General features: G+C 42.4%; 1 protein-coding gene across 2 annotated transcripts in view; it reads left to right on the plus strand.

Moving 5' to 3' along the window:
* NAMPT (nicotinamide phosphoribosyltransferase) overlaps positions 1-26,828 on the plus strand; it is a 189,644-nt gene that overhangs the window by 138,537 nt on the left and 24,279 nt on the right. For both annotated transcript variants that reach the window (XM_069229847.1, XM_069229848.1), the window contains 3 exons: positions 15,519-15,638; positions 15,927-16,067; positions 16,177-16,311. In XM_069229847.1, the coding sequence (XP_069085948.1) occupies positions 15,519-15,638; positions 15,927-16,067; positions 16,177-16,311 (396 nt within the window). The remainder of the gene's footprint in view (positions 1-15,518; positions 15,639-15,926; positions 16,068-16,176; positions 16,312-26,828) is intronic.

The following is a 26,828-nucleotide window of genomic DNA, read 5'->3' on the forward strand; positions in this document are numbered from 1 at the left end:
AGAAGACCTTAAGAGATCGACGCGCAAGACGGTTACAGATGGCGTTGAAACAGTCGCAGCATCTCGACAACGAGGAAGAAGAGATGCGGATATCCATCCAGGGTTCGGACTCGGATGAATCCGACGGGGATCAACCACCAACGGCGGCACAAAAAGTGAGTACACCTGCCCCGTCCCACACCCAAGGTCAGGTCAAGAAACCAAAGGCCTCGGGGACGCCACTGCCGGAAGGCTATGGCTCAGCCCACAGAAAAGACGGTGACCAAGTAACATCGGCACCGAAAAAGGCCAAATCAGTGCCGAAGACCTCCGACTCCGGTCGAGAAACCGGCACCGAAAAGAGTCGGTATCGAATAATCGAATCGAGTAAACCTCGAAAAAGCCACTCTGAGTCGAAACCAACAATCTCCATCAGGGTTTCGATACCGAAAAAAACAGCTTCGGAGCCGAAAAAGGCATCCCACACGGAAGAGCAGGGGCTCTCTCTACAGCTCAAAGAAAAGCACAGATTTGAGCAGGAACTGGATCTAGAAGAGTACGATCAAACTCAGCGAAGGCTAGAATTCCAGAAACATACAGGTAAGATACAAACTATCCCTCCGCTCAAGTCCAAAAGAAAACTGACTTTTCACGAGACTAAGATGCAACCAAAGGCCAAAGTGGTTAGACAAAGATCACCATCCCCACAGTTCTCACCACAAACGTCCCCACTTCAATCTCCACAGTTGTCACCAGTGGGTACACCAATGGCACAGTCACCCACACATACTGGGATGACTCAAGATGATGCGGACCCCTGGGATCTATACGACCCACTAGTTTCGGACAATAGTCCAGAGTGTTATCTGACAAAACCTTCGCCACCAGAGGACAGTACGTCCTACACGCAGGTACTGGCTAGAGCAGCAACATTTCACAATGTAACAATGCACTCAGAACCGGTGGAAGACGACTTCCTGTTTAACACTCTGGCATCCACGCATGCATCATATCAAAGCCTGCCAGTGTTACCGGGCATGCTTAAACATGCACAACAGGTTATCCAAGAACCAGTGAAAGGGAGAGCAATCACGCCAAGGGTCGAGAAAAAATATAAACCGCCCCCGTCAGACCCTGTGTTTATTACACAACAGCTCCCTCCGGACTCAGTGGTTGTAGGGGCTGCAAGAAAACGGGCTAACTCGCAGTCATCAGGGGATGCGCCACCCCGATAAGGAATGTCGTAAATTCTACGCGGCTGGGAAAAGAGTGGCATCGCAGGCAGCCAATCAGTGGCGAATTGCCAACTCACAAGCTCTCCTTGCCCGATACGACCGAGCACATTGGGACGAGATGCAAGACATCATCCAGAACCTCCCCAAAGAGCATCAAAAACATGCCCAACAAGTGGTTGAAGAGGGACAGGCAATATCAAATGACCAGATCCGCTCTGCAATAGACTCTGCTGATACAGCGGCACAAACTGTAAATACAGCAGTAACAATTAGGAGACATGCATGGCTGCGAAGTTCTGGGTTTAAAGCAGAGATACAGCAAGCGGTATTAAATATGCCGTTTAATCAACATCAACTATTCGGCCCGGAAGTGGATACCGCAATAGAAAAAATGAAGAAAGACATGGACACGGCCAAAGCCATGGGCACGCTTTACTCCTCTCAATACAGGGGAACATTTAGGAAACCACAATTTAGGGGAGGGTTTAGATAGCAACCATCAGAACCATCTACCTCCCAAACAAAACCCACTTACCAATCTCAGTACCAGAGAGGGGGGTTTCGTGGTTCCTACAGAGGACAGTTCCCAGAGGAAGAGGGAAATTCCAGCCTACCAAGCAGACCCCTGGTAGCAAGCAGTGACTTCAATGTCACACTTCCCCAACACACATCACCAGTGGGGGGGCGGGGGGGGGGCAATTAACGAAATACCACCACAATTGGACACACATTACCACAGACACGTGGGCTCTCTCAATTATCCAACATGGTTACTGCATAGAGTTCACAAGATTCCTTCGATGTTCCCCCAAGAATGCACAAAATGTCAATACAACACTTAGACCTATTACAAATAGAAGTCCAAGCACTACTAGCAAAAGAAGCCATAGAACTGGTACCTTATCACCAGAGAGGAACCGGGGTTTACTCCCTGTATTTCCTCATCCCAAAGAAAGCCAAAACGTTCAGGCCTATTTTAGATCTCAGAACACTGAATCTCTTCATCAAATCAGATCATTTCCACATGGTAATACTACAGGATGTAGTCCCTTTACTAAAACAAGGGGAATATATGACAACACTGGATCGAAAGGATGCGTATTTACAAAGTGCCTAGCCGTAGTAGCAGCAGCTCATATAAGGAGAAATCACATGCATGTATTCCCGTATCTAAACGATTGGCTAATAAAAGCCAACAATCAACAACAATGTCAAAATCACACGCAATATGTAATAGATACTCTCCACAAACTAGGGTTTTCTATAAATTACCAAAAATCACATTTACAACCAACCCCAATACAACAATACTTGGGAGCAACACACAACACACAAAGAGCAATTGCCACTCCAAGTCCACAAAGAGTTCAATCGTTCCAAAATGTAAGATCAAGCATGCAACCAGACCAACACTACACAGTAAGGTTTGTAATGAAACTACTAGGCATGATGTCCTCATGCATAGCTATTGTCACAAACGCAAGACTACACATGCGGCCCTTACAACAGTGCCTAGCAAAACAATGGGCGCAAGCACAGGGTCAGCTACAAGATCTAGTGTTGATAGACCGCCAAACACACTCTTCGCTTCAATGGTGGAACCCTATAAATTTAAACAAAGGGCGGCCTTTTCAAGACCCAGTGCCTCACGCCATTATTACAGCAGATGCTTCCATGGTCAACAAAAACTACTTCACATAAATCACTTCGAACTGCTAGCGGTATTTCTAGCATTAAAAGCGTTTCAACCACTGATAGCCCACAAACACATTCTTGTCAAGACAGACAATACGACAACAATGTATTATCTAAACAAACGGGGGGACACTCGTCACAGCTGTGTCTCTTAGCACAAAGACTTTGGCACTGGGCAATTCACAACAACATTCGCCTGATAGCACAATACATACCAGGCATTCAAAATCAGTTAGCCGACAATCTCAGTCGAGATCAACAGCAAACTCACGAATGGGAAATACATCCCCAGATCCTACAGGATCACTTCTACCGATGGGGGACACCAAACATAGATCTATTTGCAACAAAAGAAAATCCAAAATGCCAAAACTTCGCGTCCCGGTATCCACACCCTCAGTCCAAGGGCAATGCTCTATGGATCAGCTGGTCAGGGATATTTAGTTACGCTTTTCCCCCCTCTCCCGCCCATTTCTTATCTGGTCAACAAACTGAGTCACAACAAACTCAAACTAATACTTATAGCACCAACGTGGGCTCGTCAACCGTGGTACACAACACTGTTGTACTTATCAGTAGTACCCCACATCAAACTACCAAACAGACCAGATCTGTTGACACAACACAATCAACAGATCAGACACCCGAATCCAGCATCGCTCAACCTAGCAATCTGGCTCCTGAAGTCTTAGAATTCGGATATTTAAACCTTTCACGAGAGTGTATGGAGGTCATTAAACAAGCAATAAAACCCACAACAAGACATTGTTACGCGAACAAATGGAAAAGATTTGTTTGCTACGGTGAGGCTAATCAAATTAGGCCACTAGAAGCCTCCACACAAAACATTGTAAGTTATTTACTACACTTAGAAAAGTCTAATCTAGCTTTCTCTTCCATTAAAATCCATCTCCCTGCAATATCTGCTTATCTGCAGATTAAACATACAACATTGCTTTTTAGAATCCCAGTTATTAAAGCCTTTTATGGAAGGACTAAAAAGAATCATACCCCCAAGGACACCACCAGTACCTTTGTGGAACCTTAATATTGTATTAACACGACTCATGGGCCCACCATTCGAACCTATGCATTCTTGTCAAATCCAATTTCTAACTTGGTTACTAGCCTTTCTGATAGCCATCACATCACTCCGAAGAGTTAGTGAAATACAAGCATTTACTTTTCAAGAACCCTTTATACAAATACATAAACATAAAGTGGTTCTCCGTACAAATCCAAAAGTCATATCACCATTCCATCTAAACCAAACTGTGGAACTACCAGTCTTCTTTCCACAACCAGACTCAGTAGCTGAAAGGGCATTGCATACATTAGACATAAAAAGAGCACTAATTTATTACATTGACAGAACGAAACAATTTCGTAAAACAAAACAATTGTTCGTAGCTTTCCAAAAACCTCATGCAGGTAACCCTATATCCAAACAAGGAGTTGCCAGATGGATAGTTAATGCATTCATACCTGTTACCTTAAAGCTAAAAGAGAATTACCCATTACACCGAGGGCACACTCCACTAGAAAGAAGGGTGCCACAATGGCTTTTCTTGGTAATATACCAATGACCGAAATTTGTAAGACAGCCACCTGGTCTACGCCTCATACATTTACCAAGCACTATTGTGTAGATGTGTTAGCAACACAACAAGCCACAGTAGGACAGGCTGTATTAAGAACATTATTTCAGACAACTTCAACTCCTACAGGCTGACCACCGCTTTTGGGGAGATTACTGCTTTGTAGTCTATGCACAGCATGTGTATCTGCAGCTACACATGCCATTGAACAGAAAATTTCCCTTACCCAGTGTACATCTGTTTGTGGCAGGAGACGCTGCAGATTCACATGCGCCCTCCCACCTCCCCGGGAGCCTGTAGCCGTTTTTAGTTGCATGAAAATTGTAAATATGTAAATAAATATTCTTTTACTGCACACTATGTACATACATTTCTACTCCATTGCATGGGCACCTCTAGTATCCTCACTTTACCAACTCCTACCTCACCCTTTGCGGGGAAAACAATCTAAAATGGAGTAGACGCCCATGCGCAATGGAGCCGAAAGGGAGGAGTCACTCGTACCCGTGGTTCAAAAAGACTTCTTTGAAGAAAAACAACTTGTAACACTCCGAGCCAAACACTATATGGCAGGAACAGTGCACAGCATGTGAATCTGCAGCGTCTCATGCCACAAACAGATGTACACTGGGTAAGTGACATTTTCCATATATATTAAAAGGGGTAGGTTTAGGTCTGGCAAAAATACTTATTTTTCCAAGTTCGGATTTGCAGGTAAAACTGCACACAATCTGCAGTGGCAGGCATTAGATGTTTTAATGGGCAAATTGAGTAGGTGGTACAGTAAGGGCTGCAGACCCGTTTATAGCATGTAATTTACAGGCCCTGGGTACATGTACCACTTCAGTAGGGACTTATAAGTAATTTAACTGTGCCAATTGGTTGTAATCTCAATGTTACCATGTTCATGGGAGTGAGAATAAGCACTTTAGCACTGGTTAACAGTGGTAAGGTGAACATAGTCCTAAGTCCATCAAAACCAAATTTCAGCAAGCAGGAGGGAGAAGCAAGCAGCAGTTCTAACAGCAAGGAAAATCAGAAAACCAAGCAGACTAAAGGAGAGGAACTTCAACAAATACAGTTCCCTTATGCTAGGCATTGCAGATCGGTCAATGTTAGCCTATTTGGTTGTGTTTGTAACAACTTGTATCCTTTAAAGAATGGTTAGCAGGATATGGGCAGAGATTTTGGTACCCAGACTTTGATCTAGCAGCCAGTCCACCGACCTCAGTGGAGATTTAATTGCATCTGAGGCACTCCCAGCTGGCACGGAGGACCACCTTTAGTTGGTGGTAATTGGTCCATTTCAGGCTAAATGTACTTTGGCTCTCTAAATGTGGATCGGGTCTTTCTGTGGCACACACAATCCTGCTCCTCTTGCTCATAGTGCAGGCAGGTAAGTAGATGGGTTTTCCTTCTCCCCACAGGCAAGCAACCAAGGTGGTTCCACAGGCTTTCCTTGAACTTGGGTCCAGTTTGTTGACCTCTTAGCTCTTCTTACCATCTCTGTTGGCTGGTAAACAGACCTTCTCGGTTTTGAGGTGAACCAAGTAATGGCTATGGAACAGTCTGTTTCAGCTCATGTGGTGCCCAGGGTGGTATGCCCAGGGACAATCAGAGAACGTGCATTTTCTTTTTTTGAAGGTGGAAGGTCTGCACCAAAGCTGAGTGGCATTTTCCTATTGTTCCCTTACCAAAGTTTGTAGGCTCGCTATCCTGGTGAGCTCATTGCATTATGTTGGCTGGAATTCAGGATGCATACTCTAGTGTTACTACAGTCAAGGAAAGGAGCCAAAGCACAGCAAATGAGGAGTGGGTCGCTTTCACTGTGGTAGGGAATTGCCATCTTCCTCTAGCAACCTGGTACATCTAGTTTCAGTGAGAAGGGTAGGACAGTGTGTAGGTGCATGCTTCAGTGTGCAGATGGGGCAAATAGCCCCGATCCACACCCGGTTGGGGGGGGTGGGAGGGGGGTATATGGGCAGAAAGTCTCCTAGATGCCAGGGAATTTAAAAACCAAAACATTGTGATGGTGGCTGCTACCAACCAGTATGACATGGTTATGCCCCCACCCCAACTAAAAGGAGTAATTGTCTTTCACCTCTCCCCCCCCCCGAACACTAAAACATCTTATCCCATGGCAAGCGAGAGGGCATTTGATTATTTTGGGTTTTGGTTTTACATTTGTTCCATGAGAGCTTGGCTAACTCTCGAAATCGTCCCGCTTGGAATGGTGAGGGCTGCACATTTTGGACTTTGGGACGCTGCCATGTAGAAAAATCCACAAGACCTAGACACATCTGAAATCTAAACATCTGGATGCGTCCAGGGTGGTGTGCTTCACATGCACCCCACACCATTTTCTTACTCACAATGCCCTGCAAACCTCCAACGTTGCTGGAAATCACACATTTTTTCCACATTTTTGTGATGGAACCTTCCGGAATCTGCAGGAATCCACAAAAAATTCCTACCACCCAGCATTGTCTCATCTATACCGATAAAAATTCTGCCCCACTTGCCAGCCCAATTTTTTTTTTTTTTTAACGGCCCTTTTGGGCCCGCTTTGGTTCCCCCTCAATTTTGACATGTTTTTGACTCTTCCCTGTCACAGGCACTTAGCACACCTACACTATTGAGGTATAATCTTTACCGGGGCAGTTCCTTTCACGGGCACTAGGCCTACCCACACAAGCGGGGTACCATTTGTATCGGGAGACTTGTGGCTCCTCTCATAATCCAGAACTTTCTGTCACTGAAATGTGAGGAAAAAGTTTTTTTTTTTTAAGCCAGACTTTGAGGTTTGCAAAGGATTCTGGGTAACAGAACATGGTGAGAACCCCACAAGTCACCCCATCCTGGATTCCCCTAGGTGTCTAGTTTTAAAAAAAATGCACAGGTTTGGTTGGTTTCCCTAGGTGCCGGCTGAGCTAAAGGCGAAAATCTACAGCTAGGCACTTTGCAAAAAACACATCTGATTCAATGTAAAAATTTGATGGGTCCATGTTGCGTTTCCTGTTGCGAGCATTAGGCCTGCCCACGCAAGTGAGGTACCATTTGTATTGGGAGACTTGGGGGAACACAGAATAGCAAAGCAAGTGTTATTGCCCCTTATCTTTCTCTACATTTTGTCCTTACAAATGTAAGACAGTGTGTTAAAAATAATTCTATTTGAGAAATGCCCTGTAATTCACATGCTAGTGTGGGCACCCCTGAATTTAGAGATGTGCAAATATCCACTGCTTCTCAATACCTTATCTTGTGCCCATTTTGGAAATACAAAGGTTTTCTTGATACCTATTTTTCACTCTTTATATTTCAGCAAATGAATTGCTGTTTACCCGGTATAGAATGAAAACCCATTGCAAGGTGCAGCTAATTTATTGGCTCTGGGTACCTAGGGTTCTTGATGAACCTACAAGCCCTATATATCCCCGCAACTAGAAGACGTAACGGTATATTACTTTCTAAAATCTGACATCGCAGGAAAAAGTTAGAGTAAAACGTTGAGAAAAATGGCTGTTTTTTTTACCTCCATTTCAATAAAATAAAAAAAATTCAGCTCTTATTTTCTGTAGGAAAACCTTGCAGGATCTACACAAATTACCCCTTGCTGAATTCAGAATTTACTCTGCGTTTCAGAAATGTTTAGCTTTCTGGGATCCAGCATTGGTTTCACACCCATTTCTGTCACTAACTGAAGGAGGCTGAAAGCACAAAAAAAAATTAAATGCCAAAATTGTGTTGAAAAATTGGGTTTTCTGATTCAAGTCTACCTGTTCCTGAAAGCTGGGAAGCTGCTGATTTTAGCACCGCAAACCCTTTGTTGATACCATTTTCAGGGAAAAGTCCACAAGCCTTCTTCTGCAGCCCTTTTTTCCAATTGTTTTGGAGAAAAAAAAACGAATTGTTTGCTGTATTTTGTCTAATTTCTTGGTCTTCTTCAGGGGAACCCACAAAGTATGGGTACCTCTAGAATCCCTAGGATGTTGGGAAAAAAAAGGACGCAAATTTGGCCTGGGTAGCTTATGTGAACAAAAAGTTATGAGGGCCTAAGGGCAAACTGCCCCAAATATCCAAAAAAAGGCTTTGCACCTGAGGGGGAAAGGCCTGCCACCGAAGGGGTTAAGACTCGTGACACAGGAAAACATTAGAGAGAGCCCAGAGACAAGGCTCGGGCTAATCTAACCATTGTGTATTAGGGATGTTGCTGATGGGCAGCAACACTAAACTGTAAACTGCTCCACAGATTGCAGGGATTTGGGAATGTACTCTGCACAAATGTATGTCAGTAAATGCAACAGCTGATACCAAGTATGTACAACCTGTTCTTAAGCTCTCAACAGATTGCTACCATGTGAAGATGACCTAGTCTGTAGTGTATTTTGTTTGTCTAATTAACTAAATGCCAATAAAAAGATATTTAAAAAAAAAAAACAAGGGGCTGATAAAATTTGACAGTAAATCCTCGAGTTATGATGGATAATCCTCTGATGTATTTCCTGTTTTTTTTTTCCAAATATAGTTTTTTGCACGGATATATGATACCATGCACAAATTTCCTTGTCTTATAATTTGAGAATTGTACATGGTTCCACCGGATATTATCTAGTGTTAATTCCGTAATATCCACTGTTTGTTCACAAGCAACATTTTTGTGGTGTCCTTCTATAGGTGGTAACTTCTTCCAGTGTTCTCTCAGTGTACCTTTAAGTGTTGTTGCCCCATAAGTACATGCTCTTACAAGGTGTTTCCCAATGCTGAAATTCTTCACAACAGATTTTTCTAAGGGATTTTCTGGTTTGGATAGTAAATGCCAGTTCTGTTGAATAACCTCTTTGAAGTGGTTAGTCTGAGGACAATATGTAGAAACGCAAATAAGTTGTTCTTAGATTGTTCTATCTTTTTTTTCTCTAATAGTGTATCTCGAGTGGTATACCATGGACCTTTTTTAGTGATTTTTTTTTTTTTTTTTTTTTCTAATTTCACAGGATAGCCTTTGCCTTTTAATATCATTATCAGTATTTAAGCATCATGTAACTAATCTTCTCTGTTCGTGCAGTTGCGACGGATTCCTAAAAACTGCCCATGTGGCAGGTTTTCCCTAAGATTCCTTGAGTGGAAGCTATTGTAATGGAGAACACTGTTTTTATCTGTTGATCTTCTGAACAAATTAATTACTGAACTTTGATCTGAAGTTTTCACTTAGACATCAAGAAAGGTAATCTATTTTTTATTTTCCTTCTTATTCATGCTGAACTTTGAGTCGAGTTCGGTTGCTTAACAACTGGTGAAATTGATCTAGGGATTCTTCGTGACCTGTCTTAATGCAGAATGAGTTGTTGATCAATCAAAACCAACATATAACTTGACTCTTGAAAGGGTTATTTGTTGTAAATATACTTCCCCTAAATTTGCGCCATAAACAGTATTGCCACCTATGGGGTAAAAGAACAACACATTGCAGTCCCTCTGATTTGAAAAAAACTCTTTTTTGATGGAGGTATGTGCCAGATCAACAAACTTTATTGAGACGCAGAGTGTGGTTTCTGTCTTTGATCCAGATAATACTAAATCACTTCTCCCATCATCTTTGGAATTTGTGTGTACAACAAAACCACATCAAGGGTGGCCACCATTGTGTCTGATGATCATGCTCCAGCCCTTCTATCTTTGTTATGAAATCAGTTGTATCTCTCAAGGAAGATGGTGCTTTTGAAATAAATGGGTGAAGGAAAATAGCCCATTTTTTTTTAAATCCGTTCCAAGAGTGAAGTACACCCTGAAACGATTGGTTGCCCTGAAGGTTTCATGCATCTTTATGGACTTTTTGCAAGAAGTAACTGGGAATCGGGGGTTGTTTTTTGAAGAATTTAAATTCTTTAGGACCAATGTAGCCATTGTCAAATCCATCCTGCAGAATCTCAAAGATTTCGCTTTGAATAGTTTTGGTTAGATCCAGGGAGGTTTTAAGTAGAATTCTGATCTAAGACTTGTCTATGCTCCTCAGTAAGGGAATCAATCCTCTTTTGACCAAATCATGATTGCGTCCCCTTTATCAGCCTGTTTTATGACTCTTGTCAGTTTGCGAATCTCTCAGTGCTTAGTGTTGTTGTTTGAATATAATATTATAATATTCCTGCTGGTTTTCTAGTGGACAAGTAGCTAAAAATACAGTCTGCTCGAAGCTTAAGATTTCTCTCGGGATGGTACTAAGGTAAGTCAAAAACATAGATTTGTTCTTTAACCCTCTGGGTTCTTCCACTTGAGTATATAAGTGATTTTTTTAAATAAAGCCTTCAAGAGAATTTTCCTGAAGAACTCCAAGGCCTGTGTCTTTTCAAGCAAGTTTAATCTGTATGTGCTGAACGGACAAATCATAGGCTTTTTTCAAAACTACTTTATTGAATAAATCTTTATTTGAATTTTTTTGTAATCCATAAAAAGACATATAAAAATGCAGACAAATGACAAGTGTTGCATGAATAAAATACACATTTAAAACGACATTCCTATCATATCACATAAAACTCAGAGATTATACAATCCAATAAAAACAATTCTAATCTACGTTACAGTCTAATAAAAAGTGTGCAAAAATGCAGTTATTATGATGGTTCAGATGTGTCCTCACGGAATTGTCGGATCCCATGAAGATGGTGCGTAGGGCCTGGGAAACAGATCTAGGGGACCTGGACAATGATGATTGGAGGCACCCAACGAGACAGCCATAGCTTCACAATTCAGGCACATTCGGTTTATATTGCTCCATCACACTTATTATACCAGGGTGCACCTTCACCGTATTGGCTTTCTGGCCACCAGCGCTTGCTTGCGCTGTGGGGGAATACACCAGGAAATTTAATTAACAAGTTTTCGAACTGCTCTGTACTCACCAGTTTCTGGGAGAGAGTCCTAAGACAATTGGGGGTGGTATTGGGCTAGGAAATTCCAAGGGATACAAAATTGATCCTTCTGCACATCACTGAGGGGCTGGTAGGCACACAGTATCAAATGCTCTTGTGGTTGGGCTTGGTGCTTGCCAAGAGGGATATCGCAAAGGCATGGAAGGAGGCACACGCCCCCTCAATCAAGAGGTGGGCCGGAAGTATGGATTTCTGAATGGGATTGGAAAAGGTTGTATATGTAGCAAGGGGATGCCCCCAAAAGTATTATAAAATACAGATTGGTGGGGCGGAGGCAGGAGGGATGCACCTGGACCCAATTCCAGATAAACCATGGACACTTAATAATTAATTTGGGGTTCCCATGGATATTGAAATGGGGAGGCATCCATGTCCAAACATCCGCCCTGTATGTGTTTCCTTCCTTAATGTCTATTTATGAGACACGTTTTGTAACAATACCGATTACCAATGCTGCTATGTCTATTGCTGTTTGTTTTGACCATGGAGGGCCAAGGTGCCCCTATTTAACTGCACGGGAAAAGTTAATAAAAAGTTTCACACAAAAAATTAGGTTTAGTTAGTGCAATATGATTTTATTTGTTTTTATGTGTAATAGGATGATTATATTTAGAATGGTTTTCATGATGTTTAAAGACTAAGGTCAAAATAAACATTTGTCCTTGTAGAATCTCCTGCAAGCATTGACATAGGAGTTTAACAATTAGTCTGTTGCCTCTCTCATCTTCCGAGCCAAATCATGGTGTCTTTCATTGTCTTCTCTAAAAGTTCTCACATGTTCTTGGTGGATCTTTGCTGTGGTCTTAGTAACATTTCACTGAATGACCCAAGGCACAGGTTTGCCTGTCAATCATCTGAGCGGGTCCATTAAGGGAGTCTGTGATCTCACTGAGAATAGCCCTCCGAGAATGTATATCCAGCTGCACATTACTCTGTTGATATTCCCAGTGACTGGCATTAGTCCGTGTCAACCACAGCATTTGTGGCCATCTGACATGGTCAGCTGGTTAATCAGCAAGGAATAGGGTGACATCTTGGAGGTTGAATGGGGAAGATTTCTGAATTGAGGATACCTGCTCCACACCAGGGGTGTGCTGTCCCTCAAGTCATTGAGAGAAAACCAGAGATGCACCGTAGTGGAATGAGTGTGTAGGAGATTGTACAGGAAGACCTGTGATTTGAGGATTGTGGATGTGACTGCTTCATAGGCACAAGCAGCATCTGTGCTTTTTGTCTAGTGGCTGGGGACTGACAATCCCAGAAGGGATTTAGGAGAAACCCTGCTGCTTTGCTGTTAAGTGGCCTTCTTGAAAACTTTGTATGTTGGGGCAACAATAGACTCTTAGTCCAGGTCCTCCTACTGTGCCACCCTGTGCTTCTCTGCCTCTTCTTGGTGAGCAGTGCTGGTTGTGAATATTGTAACTTGGAGGTGCCAACAGGGATGTGAGAAAAGACATACAGCTACTATTTGAATTATAAAGATAGATATTAAATCCTGAGCAAAAGAGAAGAGATCAAACATACCATTGTGGTACCAGTCCGGTATGATAGTACAAAAGACAGTGTTGTGGCAGGTGGAGGATGGGACAGCAACAAAGAGCCTTAGAATGAAAAATTATAATTAGTATAATTTATTAGTGTACCAGTGTACTTAACCAGGTTAGATTTGAGTACAATTAAGACATGTCAAAATATTTGTTGACATTTCTCTTTTGGATAAAAAAAAAAAAGTGAAAAGAATAATCTCTATTGTTAGTCCGATTGGTTTCATAAAAATATAGCTGTCTAAGTCATGTGCATTGCAACACTTGGCCTTTGGTCTGGCCTGCAAGAGTTCCAAGAATCTCTGCCCCAGTTTAAGCAACCAATCCGGCTGTATTAAGACTAGTAAAATAAGCATTAACACAAATGTATGCTTTTTTGGGGTTTATGTCACAGGGTATTCATAAGGTGTACATATGTGATGTATCACTAACAATACAGGTATGAGTGTAGGGCGGATATGGATAAGTGCTTGTAGGTTTGGTTTCTTAGAGGTAGACTCCCACCTGCCATGTTTTCCAGGTCCATGTGTGACTTGCTAGGCCAGTCAAGTTTTTCTTTCGTTTTTTCTTTGTAGACTTCTGGCACTTTTAGTCTTTTTTAACCCAGTATAAAACTAGGACTTCAAGTCCCAGAATTAAAAGAAAAAAACAAGCCTTTCTTACCTTGTCACAAATGTACCTGGAAAACTAGGCAGCTAGCTATTGTGGGAAGGGTTACCTGGCACCACATTATGGTTGGCCCAAAGTGACATCCCATAAATTAGATTGTGTTTCCTTTTGGAGAGGCTTTCCTTCTCGAGGAGGGTGAGATAGAGATATTGATTTGGCCCTCCAGGAAGAACTCCAACCATCTGAATCCTGAAGACCTACTTTTTCTACCCTCTCTCCACTAAGGAGTAAAGAAACAGTACATTACGATTTGGGCAGTAATTATGTGGTTGTAAGGAATTGTCACGTGTGTCTGATTTGTTTTAGGTGTATTTCATTTTCCTATTCACTGCCATTTAGATGTCTCTCCCCTGTCTGTGGAGGTTCTGCCCCACGTGTAGAGGTTTCCTATTCACTGCCATGGGGAGTCCTGTCCCCACGGTGGAGATACCACGAGATACCACTAGACGATTATATGGATATAAGTTACATGTTAAAACTATACAGTCATAAATTACGATTATTCTGACCCTACCCCTAAACTGGGGAGGGGCGGGGGTGGAGACATGCAAGTCACCACTTCTGAGTAACTTTACTACTTTTGTCTATTCACAAAGAGTTTAAAGTTACTCAAACGTGTAAGAGTAAATTACTCACAAGTGTTGGTTACCTTTGTGAATAGGCCCCAAAGTGTTTTCTTTCTTGCCACCTATAAAGTGCTGTGTACGAGGAGGATCAAGTAGAATCCGAGGCCCTTGATGAAGAAGACTCGTCAAAGGGGTGAGAAGCTGTTTCTGTGGCCGATACCTGCTCCCTGTCCCGAATTAAGGAAAAAGACCTACACTATGGAGAAGTGGATCGGTCACTGAAGGGGCACGTGGTTGTGTGCTCAAAGTATAACAAAAGAGATGGAGCGCAAAAACAGAGGGCAGACATTGGAGAGCCTACAGATGATCCCTTTAAGCAAAGGGCCACCGATATTGTATTGACACTAGACCTGAAGATGCCAATGCTGGAAAATGGAAGGCAAAGAAAGAGGATAAGATGTTATCTGGTATTTCTTCTGAGGCTGAAGAAGTTCTTCTTGAGTGCGTGACGTGGATATTTCTAGGGATTTTAGAAACATTTGTACTACCTAAGATCTTACTAAAGAACAATTACTTGTGTGCCCAGCTTGACACTGGATGCATAGCCCTATTGGGAGGGTCTTCTTGCTAAATGGAAGAATGCTTCTGTGCTCGAAGTATAATTAAGGCTAGAAGGAGCTTCCTTTTGTTAAGCCTCATTGATTGCATCCTGACAGGCAGGGCAGGGGTATATTTTTCATATTTCTTGTTTGACTCACATAGTGTCGGGATCTGCTACCTCCCACTTTCCCCATGATATGGGACACTTTGTGTAGTAGCATGACAGAACTCCTGCTTAATTATCAAGGTTAAGTTTAACATCAAATAACTGAAACAAAGCATATTATTTTGGTGTCCTTTTTTGAGGCTGCCTTTTATCATTTGCCCTTATGATTACTGTGGAGGTGTCCCGTTTACATAATGCTTACATCAGTTATTATTTAGTACTGCCCATAAGTCGCGTTTTTGACATTTATTTAAAAAATGTAAATAGTTACTGTTGATGTGATGCCAAACTTGTTAATTAATTATGATAAAAGAAAAATCACCAAATCTTTCTGAAAATCTCAGAAAAGTGATCCAAAACGACCTATTTTTTTTCATAAGAAAAAATGAATGTTTTATTTTAATTCATTAAAGGGCATATTAACAAATTGGATATTAACATTTTTCCCAATGGCTCTTAACAGGTCACCAGTTTTCTATTTAACCAAGTCAAGTATGTTTTTTTTAAACTCATTAATGGAAATATATTCCTTTTTAATAGGTTTTACAGATCCTCGACAGAAAGTTTCCTACAACAGAAAATGCAAAAGGCTACAAAGTGTTACCACCTTACATCCGAGTAATCCAAGGTGATGGTGTGGATATCAACACTCTGCAACAAGTAAGCAGTGTTGTTTTAGGTTACTGTTTAGCCCCCGGGCACTTAGTCCCTTTTTTAATTTCAACCATGCAACACCTCTTTGTCTCAGATTGGTTCTTTTACCATTTAGCCACTTTGCATGCATTGATTTTGAGTGCATTCCTGAGTTTCCTAGACGGATGCCTTGTACTCCCCCCATATGTTGCATTTTTCCTATTTTTGCCATAAGAATCCTTAAGAGTCCAACCTCTGCTCAACTGAAAAGTATGGTTGTCTCACAATTTAAGTTACATATTTTTCTTCTTCTAGATTGTGGAAGGAATGAAGCAGCACAGATGGAGCATTGAAAATATCGCCTTTGGTTCTGGTGGAGCCTTGCTGCAGAAATTAACAAGAGATCTTTTGAACTGTTCGTTCAAATGCAGTCATGTTGTGACCAATGGCCTTGGGGTATGTCCTGAAATATTTTATAGCTCAGCAGTGCAGACTTTACTCACTGTTTACATTGTAGAAAATATTTGGGCCTTACCGTTAATGAGTTTTGTATGTCTTATTGTAGGTAAATGTCTACAAAGACCCTGTTGCTGATCCCAACAAACGATCCAAAAAAGGTCGCTTGTCTTTGCATATGACCTCTTCCGGCGAATATGTTACTCTTGAAGAAGGAAAAGGAGATCTTGAAGGATACGGGCCGGTATGTATTGTTTGCACCATTTGTTTCTTGTTTTAATAGTGTTCTTACACTAACTTGGGTATAGAGATCAAACACTACATTTATTGTATTTAAGGTGAATTTCGAAATGTATGGGTATGTTTGTTTCGTTTCTTTATCTAAAAAGAGGTTTATGCAAGTTTAGTCTCCTGGTTGATAGTGTCTCCAGACCCCAACAGCATGTTGAGATTTAGTTGAAAATTACCTCAAACATTTTAAACTTTGGGGTGCCTCCTGTAGAGCTATACTTCATCAAACCAAGTTCGTTATTGATCTGTAGCATGAATATTTTACCTTCACATGCTCTCAAGGATCCTGGCACTTAGTGGTTCAGTCCTGTTTTTTTTTGTTGCCTCACTGTTTACAGATTTGGCCATCTGCCTTGGTCATGTCTGCTGTGAGGCTCTCCTATGTCCACCGAGCATCAATCAAGCCTCACATGTTGGTCACCTTTTCAGACTGTTTTACCATCATTGGGTTTAATCTGAAGGAAAATGGCGTTCCAAAGGCAGAAGACACTTGGAATATTGAAGATTTTTTTTCACAACTCTGTCCTCCTGGCCATCGTATCATATATCAGTGATTCGGATTATGGGCAGTTTTGGTGTTCATGTGGAGTAACTTCTTAAGATATGGAGAAAACAGTTTTAATTGTTGCTCAATGTAGCACATGAAATTTCAATGGAAATACAACGAGTCTTTAATTAGTTTTGGGCTTTGATTTGGGAAACGAAGCAATTAGTGTTACTCCAGAGGCGGAGGAGGTAGTACTACAGAGATGCTGCCACTTGCAAACAGGGACTACAAAAACTCTAATACAGAACACGGCCATATAGCGATTAGGTGTTTTCCACAACATGGAAAGTAATTGCTTCCCGAAAAGGGGTAATGAGTACAATATCAATAACAAGAAATTAGAAGCAAATCAATTATTATTAGTTTGGGAATGAGTGAAAACATTACTTCACAAGGGAGCAACAGAAAACCAATGCAGGTAATCAGGAAGTTAATTACTCAGCATACTTTCCAATTCTATCCAATTATGGGACAGTGAGACCAATGGGTGAGCAACTCTACTCAAGGTGATTTCGTAGCAATATGTTCTGGCAGCATTACATTTTAAGCATAAAAAAACAAACATTAAAGATAATTTAGCCAATGTCAGAAAACTGGTGCAAAATACTATTGTTTGGGATAAACATAAGGCCATATGTTTTATTATTATACTAATCAACGTCTTGCATTACCGGCCTTTTAAAAGCCATAATGAATGCTCTTAAGAGGGTCTACCTGCAACTTTATGCATTCAAAATAACATGGTATTCAGGAAATTGATTGTTTTTTGGGCATCAATTCTATTGCTATAGCAGGAATAACAGGGTTGGTGATTCAGTGTCTGCAGTTATGTTGGAAACAGGTTTGAAAATGCTTTAATGAAGATCGTGAGCGCAGTGGCTGTCCCTGCTTCAGTGACTGTTTCAGCTTCTGTTCCTTGTCAAGTAGCACATAGTTTCAACATGGCATTTCATGCCCAGATATATAAAGCATTACTTTGCCGGGTTACTTACTACAACACACATTTGATAAGCTGTGCTGAATATTGCTCAAACTTTAACCTCTTCCACTGCAGAATGAAGTGTCACTTAGCAAACTGTGCAGAGCTGGTGAGTATATAACCGAATTATGCTGCAAAAAAGTCCGTCAACTTTTAAAATTGTTTTGCTGCTTGATATCCATCACACGTTGCCCTCCCTTCACACTATCTGAGCAGGTCATCCATATATGGGGCATTGAGAGGTATAGGCGACCTCATACTTGGAGCCTCATAGGAGGAAAGCCCATTCTCCGTATCAATAGTTGGTTGACCTCCTAGTTGGTTTTTAATCTTGAATTGGCTAGGCACCACATTTTGAGACCAAGCATTTGATTATCACCTATCCTAATAGTTTTAACACTTGATAGAGAAACGCTTGGTTTTGCCCACCTTACCTTCCAGATGCATAAGACACAAAAGAGCCCTGGAAGAGCCCGCTGAATACCAGCAGAAGGACTCTGATGATGAAGCATGTCGCCTAATGTGGGCTAGGGGGGTCTCATCCTTTTTTCTAAATATCTTTTCAAACAAACAAAACAACATTGGCTCTAGGAGTCATTTTCGTAATAAACCTTGACAGTTTCATATGCACACTAAGGCTCTTGATTGGTTTATGTTTTCAGTAGAGCCAGAACCTGCAAGTTCTATGTGACACAACATTAGTAATATGGAGGCAGAACCTCATTAGATTTAATACAATTCCTCTTACTACCCCATTTGTTATTACTGGATTGTGTTGTACATTGCAGATCTTTGCGTGTCAAACAGGCCTAGTTTCTTAAACCTTTGGAGCTAAAAAGTTACATTGGAGAAGCAACCATATGTATTCATGTGACCATATTAAAAGTCCCATTTGTGCAGGAGGCCAAACCTTCGGTCTGCTCTTATACCGTGGTTTTATCTACTTTAGAATAGCCAGTAAGAGCGTAGGAGCCTTTCCTGCTTCATGGCTTTTTTCATGCAGAAAAAGCAGAAGCATATGACTACTGTCAGATCTCTGGGGCCAATTCGCTGGTACCCAAGAAGCCTAAAAAGCAGCACACTTGAAGTAAGTGTTGACTTAGGAAGCTTTAGCTGCTCAATGCTCTGACAGATCCCATGACCAGTGGCCTTTTTGTATCCTACACAACAGGTTGTGAAATACTTGGCTCCTGCTCCCTCTGCTTGTGAGTACTGGGGAACAACACAGGGAGTACACTTCAGATCATGGCGTGGCCCAAGAAGTGTTTGTCCAAATTAACCAGCGGTTGGGTGTTTCCTACATATTCTCCCCTCCCCCAAACTCCCCCCTGCCCCGCTTTACTTGTGCTTACTTCTCTGACAACCTAATTTACTAAGCTGAACACTTTTGCCAGACCCCAGTTCAGTAGAATTTTGTAAGGTCCATCCTTAAACTCTACCTCATTGAATCAAATGTGCATGGTGCCCTCTATTCCACGCATAGGAATAATGAGCCAGAAGAGGATCCTGATACCAACTTGTTTCATGAGGATGGCATAGGAGATGCTGAGGTTAGTACTTTGGACGATGTTTGGAGTATGTTTTCAAAGAGGGCAGTCTCCCCTAAACATTCTAAATCAACCCTGAATACTTCCCTGAGTACCCACTGAAACCCACTGATTAACCTTCAGGGAAGCATTGGCTTGGACAGAAATGTCAAACTATAAGCAGCCTCTAAAGAGACCAGCACCAACCAAACCACTAAAACATTGTCCTTTAATGGTGCCTTCGGAGAGGCAAAGCTGAACCATAAGTAAAATGGCTGACATCCCATGGAGCTCCATAATGCCATTATCACATCTCTAGGAATCAGTTATGTCTAGTACTTTAAAGTTGACATCATTGGTTGATAATATTGTTTAAATACTTCTGCAGATATGAAGACACACAGGAGGCAGAAACCTTTGGGATAAGTCTTCCCACCTCATCATTTGGTAAAGCATTGTTGCCTCTCAGGCCATGTGAGAGCAGGAAACTGTGGACACTATTCACTTAGAGAACAAATACCCATATTTGTCAGTGGCACAGGAATGACTGGTAAGGACTTCTCAGTGGAGGGGCTATAATATTTGGTGAGAAACTGCCAAGAACTTTGTGCCATCAAGACCACTATAGTCACTGGGTTTCCACTTTGATGGAAGCCATCTAGGCCTGAGTCAGCAAACCTACGGATCTCTTTATTTATTTTAACAGTCATATTATTGGAGGAGAAAAGATGACTCTGGGAGACATATTGGATATACCCCCACGTATGTCAGTGGGCAAATACTTTAAGAACAATTACATCCTGTTTGTACCATGCACAATGAACACCGGAGTTCCAATGTACAATATTCACCAGTGTATTGATGCCACTCTGATCTGCCAATTTTCTCCTGCTGAAGCCCTCTCCACTGCAACAACCGTATGAGATTCAATCACACACCTGTAGTTTTTCCCCCCAAAACATTTGAACCTACCCTGGAACAGTGGATCCCTGCATAAAAAGCCTGGCAAATAATCGCTTGAAGATTCTACTTTTTCCTTTGAACTCTCAGGGGCCTTCCTCTTGACTTTGTCTGATTAGTTACCCATCATCATCATTATCAAAATCTTTATTCAGCCTTATTATGACCATAAAAGAGAGGTCCAGACAATTTCAAACATACAGTGTCATAGTAAAACTTGTTTTTGGATCCGCTATAATTTATAATTAAGCATTATAGCAGCATTAATCAACACAACCATATTTACAAAGGGGCATAAACTGCTCTGAACAAACATACCTATTAAATATACAAATATTAAGACAAAACATACATAAAGTTAGCTAATAGACCCGGCATATTCATAAAACCACCAACAAGTATCCTTAACAAATTATGTAGACAGACCACATAAACATGGCCATATCCCAAGCTACCCTTCCATTGACTTTCCGCATTTCACATTGGCTCGGAGGAAGGAGCTTACTCTCAGGCATATTTCATTGCTGTTCAGCAGTTTTAAGTGGAATAGCGAGCGCCGCTCTACATTTGCGGTGCACCGGCTTATTTAAAAAAAGATTTCAGAAAATATCTAAACTGGTGATTAAAAAATGTACAAAAAAAACTAAAATGGGACAAAGACACATCACATGGGCATGGTTGGACAAGGCCTCCAAAAGAACTATTAAAACCCCAGAAGCACAGGAGCTGCCAAACCGTGCCGGCTTTGAGACGACAAGAGACCTTTCTCTATTTGTAAGGGGAACAGACAAATATAGTGCAGGTTCAGAAGTTCCAATTGAGCTATAAAAATTGTAAATGAACACTTTGCATAGTTCAAAGTTCATCCTTCTAACAGTGCACTGTTCGAAAAATGTATACTTTACTTTGTCTGACTGGTTACTCATAACACCTGCCCTGACACATTAGCTTGAGGTGTCTGACATTTGAAATTTTCAGGTGATGAATAGTTGCCTTCACTTCATGACAGTAGCATTCAGATTATTTTTTCTTAATCACCAGTCATTCAAGACTGTTCTACTCTGGAAGTGGGTTGTTTGGTGTTCCTGTACTGCTCAGGCTGAGCTTGGGGAAGGTACCATTGCGTGTGAAACAATGTTCTATAAACCATATTAAATATAAGCTGCTTGAAGAAAGGGCAGTTTCAGTGGGTTGAGTTCAAACACCGTGCTGCCGGAAAATCTACTCTGACAGGTTATGTGATGAGATAGAATGCAATTTCATGAAAAACAGCTGAATAGACTCAAAGTAATTTTGAAAAGGATGCTTTGTGAACAGTACTACCTGTACTTGCTGAAAATCTACAGAAAGATGTGTAAAATGAAACATTTCGTTTTGTCTCCCTTTTCACCTCTCAGGTGGTGAATGCAGTCTTTTACTTAAGCAGCGGTATTGTGAATAGATAGAAAGCAGGATGGGTATATATTACCTGTGCAGTGACACAGGGAGACTAGTCATCAGTGAGGACAATTGTAAATATTCATTCAAACACTCTAGATTTTTTTTATAATAATTTTTTATTAGTATATAGCGATTTGAACCCGCAATTATAAATCAAACTTTGCATTAACCATACGAGTACGTACTAGTTTGAAATTCCTGTTTGTTATGAGGTTAAGTTGCCTGTACAAACAGATCCTATACATAATAGCGCCTGATCCAATTTGGCATACGTTACACAGCAGATGCTGAACGATTCTTGTGACTTAGCTTACATATCTACAATATCAATACTAATTGGGTGAACTTAACTAATTAAACTCTGGTATGTAGGTGCAAGATCGTGCAAAGTGTTTGTTGCATTATGGGGGTGTGAGAAATCACTAGTGGAAGTTTGGGGTTGAGAATGGGATCCAAGGAGAGTATTTACTCAATGGGACCTAGTGTGTTGGATGTACTATATGGGTTGTGTATTGCTGTACTCCTTTTTAATAACGTCTTGGGAGAGGGGAGCTGCGATTTTGGGGCAGTGTCTGTGGCCTAGGAGGGAGTAACTTTGAAAATACGCTGCTGTTTCTGCTAGTGAGTGTCAGTGTTGGTATGCCTTTCCAACTTTTCCAGATAGCCCTGCCAGTCTTAATGTCTGGCCGGCGGTGTGCCATGTTTTTGCAAGATGGTGAGGGCCTGATGTTCTGCCATGATTTGGGCACGTAGGTCTGAGATCCACGACCTGGTGAGAGGGGGGGATAGACGACTTCCAGCACATCGCCAGTCTGCGCTTCGCCAAGACCAACGCAAAGTCTATACATTTGGTGAGGGGCTTGCGTTACGCCGCACACGAGGTAACCCACAGGAGGTAGTGTAGTCCCTCCTTCTGAAATTGATGTCCCGCTAATGGAGTAAGAAGCCTGGTTATGTCTGCCAAGTAGAGGTCGAGGTGTGTGCAGGACCATACCACATGCACAAAATCGGCATTGTGTTCCTGGTAGCTCAGGCACGTGTCTGCTCCTACCATGTATATCCACACTATATGCTTCAGAGCAAGATAGGTGTGGTCTAGGTAGTTGAACTATGTGTATTTCAGCCTGGACTTGGTGGAAATGATTTTCGACGCTTGTGAGCACTGTCCATTGCTTGTCCGTGAAGGTTATGTTGAGGCATTTGTCCCAGTATGCTTTAAGGACGTGTAAGGGTTGTTCCCTGTCCGCACACAAGGAGCCATAAAGGCTGGTGACTGCTTTTGGTGCCCTCCCAAGTGTCAGTAGCACCTGGAGCAATTTGGAAGCTTCTGGCTTCACCAGATTCTCAAATGTGCTCAATATTCAGTCAGTAAATAGGTCTCCCCAATCAGTGAGGCCTGCCTCCACCTAAGAGGCTGCATCCGGGCACGAGTATAACTCCGAGCATCCTGGCAGCGCCCAAAGAGATAGATTTGGGGCATAAGGGAGACCGGAGTGCTTTGTACGTGTGTAAGTGGACCAACATTTCTTGGCGACTTGCAGTAAAACATTGTTGCCCATTGCAGGTGACTACATTCGTACCTAAGAGCCAGTGCAATATCTGGAGAGGTGAGGCCATTTCCCCAATTTGTAATTATTCTGGCCCACCACCCATCTCATGGGCCATTGGAGTTGAGCAGCCACGTAGTAATATTCAAAGTTTGGGGCTCCCATCCCACTCTTATCCTGTGGTGCATAAATTTTTGCTAGGGCCAGCCGGCGTCATTCGTTGCCCCATATTAGTGCCATCAGCAAAGAATTCATTTACGCAAACAATCCTCGAGGGAGCTGGTGGGGGATAGCAGAAAAGAAATATAAGAGCCCTGGGAGTACTAAAAGTTTTGAGATGGCTAGTCTACCCACCGGGGAGAGAGGGAGGGAAGTCCAGAAACTCAGGGACATACGTACTCCAGTGAGAGCCCTTCCTATGTCGCCATTTATCAGGTCTTTCTCCGAGTGGTTTATTCTGATGCCCAAATACTTAATGGAATTACATGCCTATGAGAGTGGGGGAAGTGGAAGTGGAAGAGCGCGAGGGGGAACAACCGAGATTTCTCCCACGTTTGCAGGCCCTTTGCCTCTCCAAATTTCTGCAGGAGGTCCATTAACTGATTCAATACTGTCTCATCATCGCGTAGACATACCTAGGCATCATCAGCATATATTAAAATTATATGCCACCTGTCCTCTGTTTGTAGTCCCCACTCCGGAGCACATACCCTTGGAGCGCACACCAGGGGCTCCATCACCAGTGCAAACAACAGTGGCGAAAGTGGACTACCCTGATGAGTGCCCCGCTCAATATTGAACGGGCCTGAGATGATCTATCCAGTTTTGATTCGCTCCAATGAGTTATTATAGAGAAGGGTTATCCATTAGAGAAATCGAGAACCAATTCCCATTCGCTTGAGGGTGTGCTGCAGGTATCCCCAGCTTAGAGTGTCGAATGCTTTTTCTATGTCTAGTGCTGCAACTCAAGAGTGAGCACCGGTAGACCTCACCCACCCCATAAACATGAAAAGGCATTGTAGGTTCATGAACGTGTTCCTATCAGGAATGAATCCATTCTGGTTCTGGTGGATTATGCCTTGAATTACAGGGATCAAGTAGTTCACCAGCACCTTACCAGGGAACTTATAGTCTGCCTTTAGCAAGGCTAGGGGGTGATAGGACCCAATCAATAGTGGGTCCCTATCTGGTTTAGGCAGAACCACCAAGATCGCCTCACGCTTAGAGACAGGCAGTATCCCCACTGAGTAAGCTGAGTTCAATACCTTCTGCACCTGGGGGGTGAGTTGTGATTGGTATGTGGAGTAAAACTCAGTTGGCCAACCGTCCTAACCCAGGTGTTTTTCCGCGCACCATTCTTCTTTTTTTTTTTTTTGATAGATAGATAGCTTTATTCAGCAAATTAATACCATCAAAGCACATAAATACACAATATACATCATGCTAAAACATAATACTAAAATGAGTAATAAAAAAAAAGGAGCAGTTTCAATAAAACAGGACATCAACACAGCATAGCCCTAGTTTAAAATACATGAATAGTCAAATACATAACAATGTGAAAAAGTTAGTGCAGACCACAACACATTAGTTTCTACACCAAAAATTGACAGTCAGCTGTTACTTGCTATCTCATGGAAAAATTATGTTAAGTTGAGTGATATGCTCTTAACTTTAATAATTTTTGTCTGATTGGCTAAATAGCCTTCAGGAAATTTGCCAATGGACATGCCACTTTACCATGGGCACTCAACTTCAAAATCCTAAAGGCAACTGACCCACACACAAGGACCATGGATCTACAAAGCGGAATAAGCCAACTTGCTCTTTGCTTACGATACGCAGGGCAACAAAATAAAACATGGGCCAAATGCTCGGTAACTCCACATCCCATTGGACATAAGTCACTATCGTCACCAAGATTTGTCCATTTGCTAGTAAATGAGCGAAGTGGTAATGTCCCTAACCTAAACCTAATGAAAAGTGCTTGTGCACAGGTTTTATCGCCTCAGTGATCTTGTTGGCCTTGAGAGGGGCCTCTAACTCCGTGCACAAAGACGCCTGTAGACGAGGCAAAAGGGTAATGTCCATGAACGCCCTGATACGGTCTTCCCTTGTCTGTCTTAGTGAATATAATTTAGAGTAATATAAGCAAAAGGCAGAATAAATGGACTCCTGTGTTTTAATGAGTGTGACTGCCCGTATGGTGATGATAGGGACTCGAGGAGAGTCCAGGCGTTTGAGCCGGCAAGGAGCTTGCCTGCCTTGTTGCCCTCTACATGTTTTTCACCTGGTATATCCTGTGGTCCAGCTAGCCCAACCAATCCAATGTATCCCTACATTCAAGTCTTGTCCATGTGTATATATGGGGGCCACCGCCTGGTCTTCCAGTAGCCTCCGTTCAAACCGATGTATGTCTGTTTCGAGTGTTTGTAGCTCTTGGCGCAGCGGTTGTTTAGGGCTGTATGTTATCTTTATTTCTTGGCCCCGAAGTACTACCTTGAATGCATCCCATTCGATACCAGCATTGGATGCAGTACCCCAATCAATCTTGAAGTACATGGTGAGATGATCGAGCAAGGTATTGCTGAATATTTTGTCTCATAAAGCCAACATCGGTATGCGCCATGTGGGTATGCTCGGGCATCCGATGCCCCATGTTAGTTGGAGTGGCAGGGGAAAGTGGTCCGATAACGTACGTCTAAGATATTCAGCGCTACCAACTCTTGAAAGAGCGTCGGAGTTGCAGTAAAAAAGGTCTATTTTAGTATGAGTGTTGTGCACTCCGGAGTGAAACGTGTACTCTGGGGTGGTCGAGTGCAGACAGTGCTAAACATCTGAGATCTAAGAGTGCGATGCACTCTGTCTTAGGTTTTGTGTGTGTGTCGTGGATAGGCCCCCATGGGACTGGCGGGCGTGAACGGTGCCAATTCGTGTCCGAAGCACAATTTAAATCACAGGGACGTCTGTGGTGGCGAGGTGCTGTGCGTCCCACTAACCTCGCGAGGACACAAGCGGCGGAGGCAGGATTGCAGGCCTGGAGTCCACAGTTCACTGGGTGCAGCACTTCAGCGGGCCACCCCGCAGCATCTGCCATTCTGCGCACTGACCTGTGCACGGCGGCCAGAGGATCGCTGGTTGAGTCAGGTGCCCCCCCACCCCCCCCATGGCTATATCCTCTGGCTCCCCACAGCATTCGCTGCAAAGCGATGAGCCAGTGCTTAGATATTGATCACCTCCAACGTTTCCCGGATGATTCATGTGTCAGCGGAGTTTAATGTGTTATCAGGATGTTGTTTATGGGCCGGGCTGCACGGATCTTCTCTATATGCATCTGGTGCAGTCGCTATCTTGGCCACGCCCCCAACGCTCTCTAGATATAGCAAAGGAATTTGCTTCCTTTTTCCATCACTTCTTTCAGTTGGATCATAGAGACTGTTTAAAAACATAAGCCACCATCTACAACAACTT

This window comes from Pleurodeles waltl, chromosome 4_1, assembly GCF_031143425.1.
Source record: "Pleurodeles waltl isolate 20211129_DDA chromosome 4_1, aPleWal1.hap1.20221129, whole genome shotgun sequence".
NCBI classification, from domain to species: Eukaryota; Metazoa; Chordata; class Amphibia; order Caudata; family Salamandridae; genus Pleurodeles; species Pleurodeles waltl.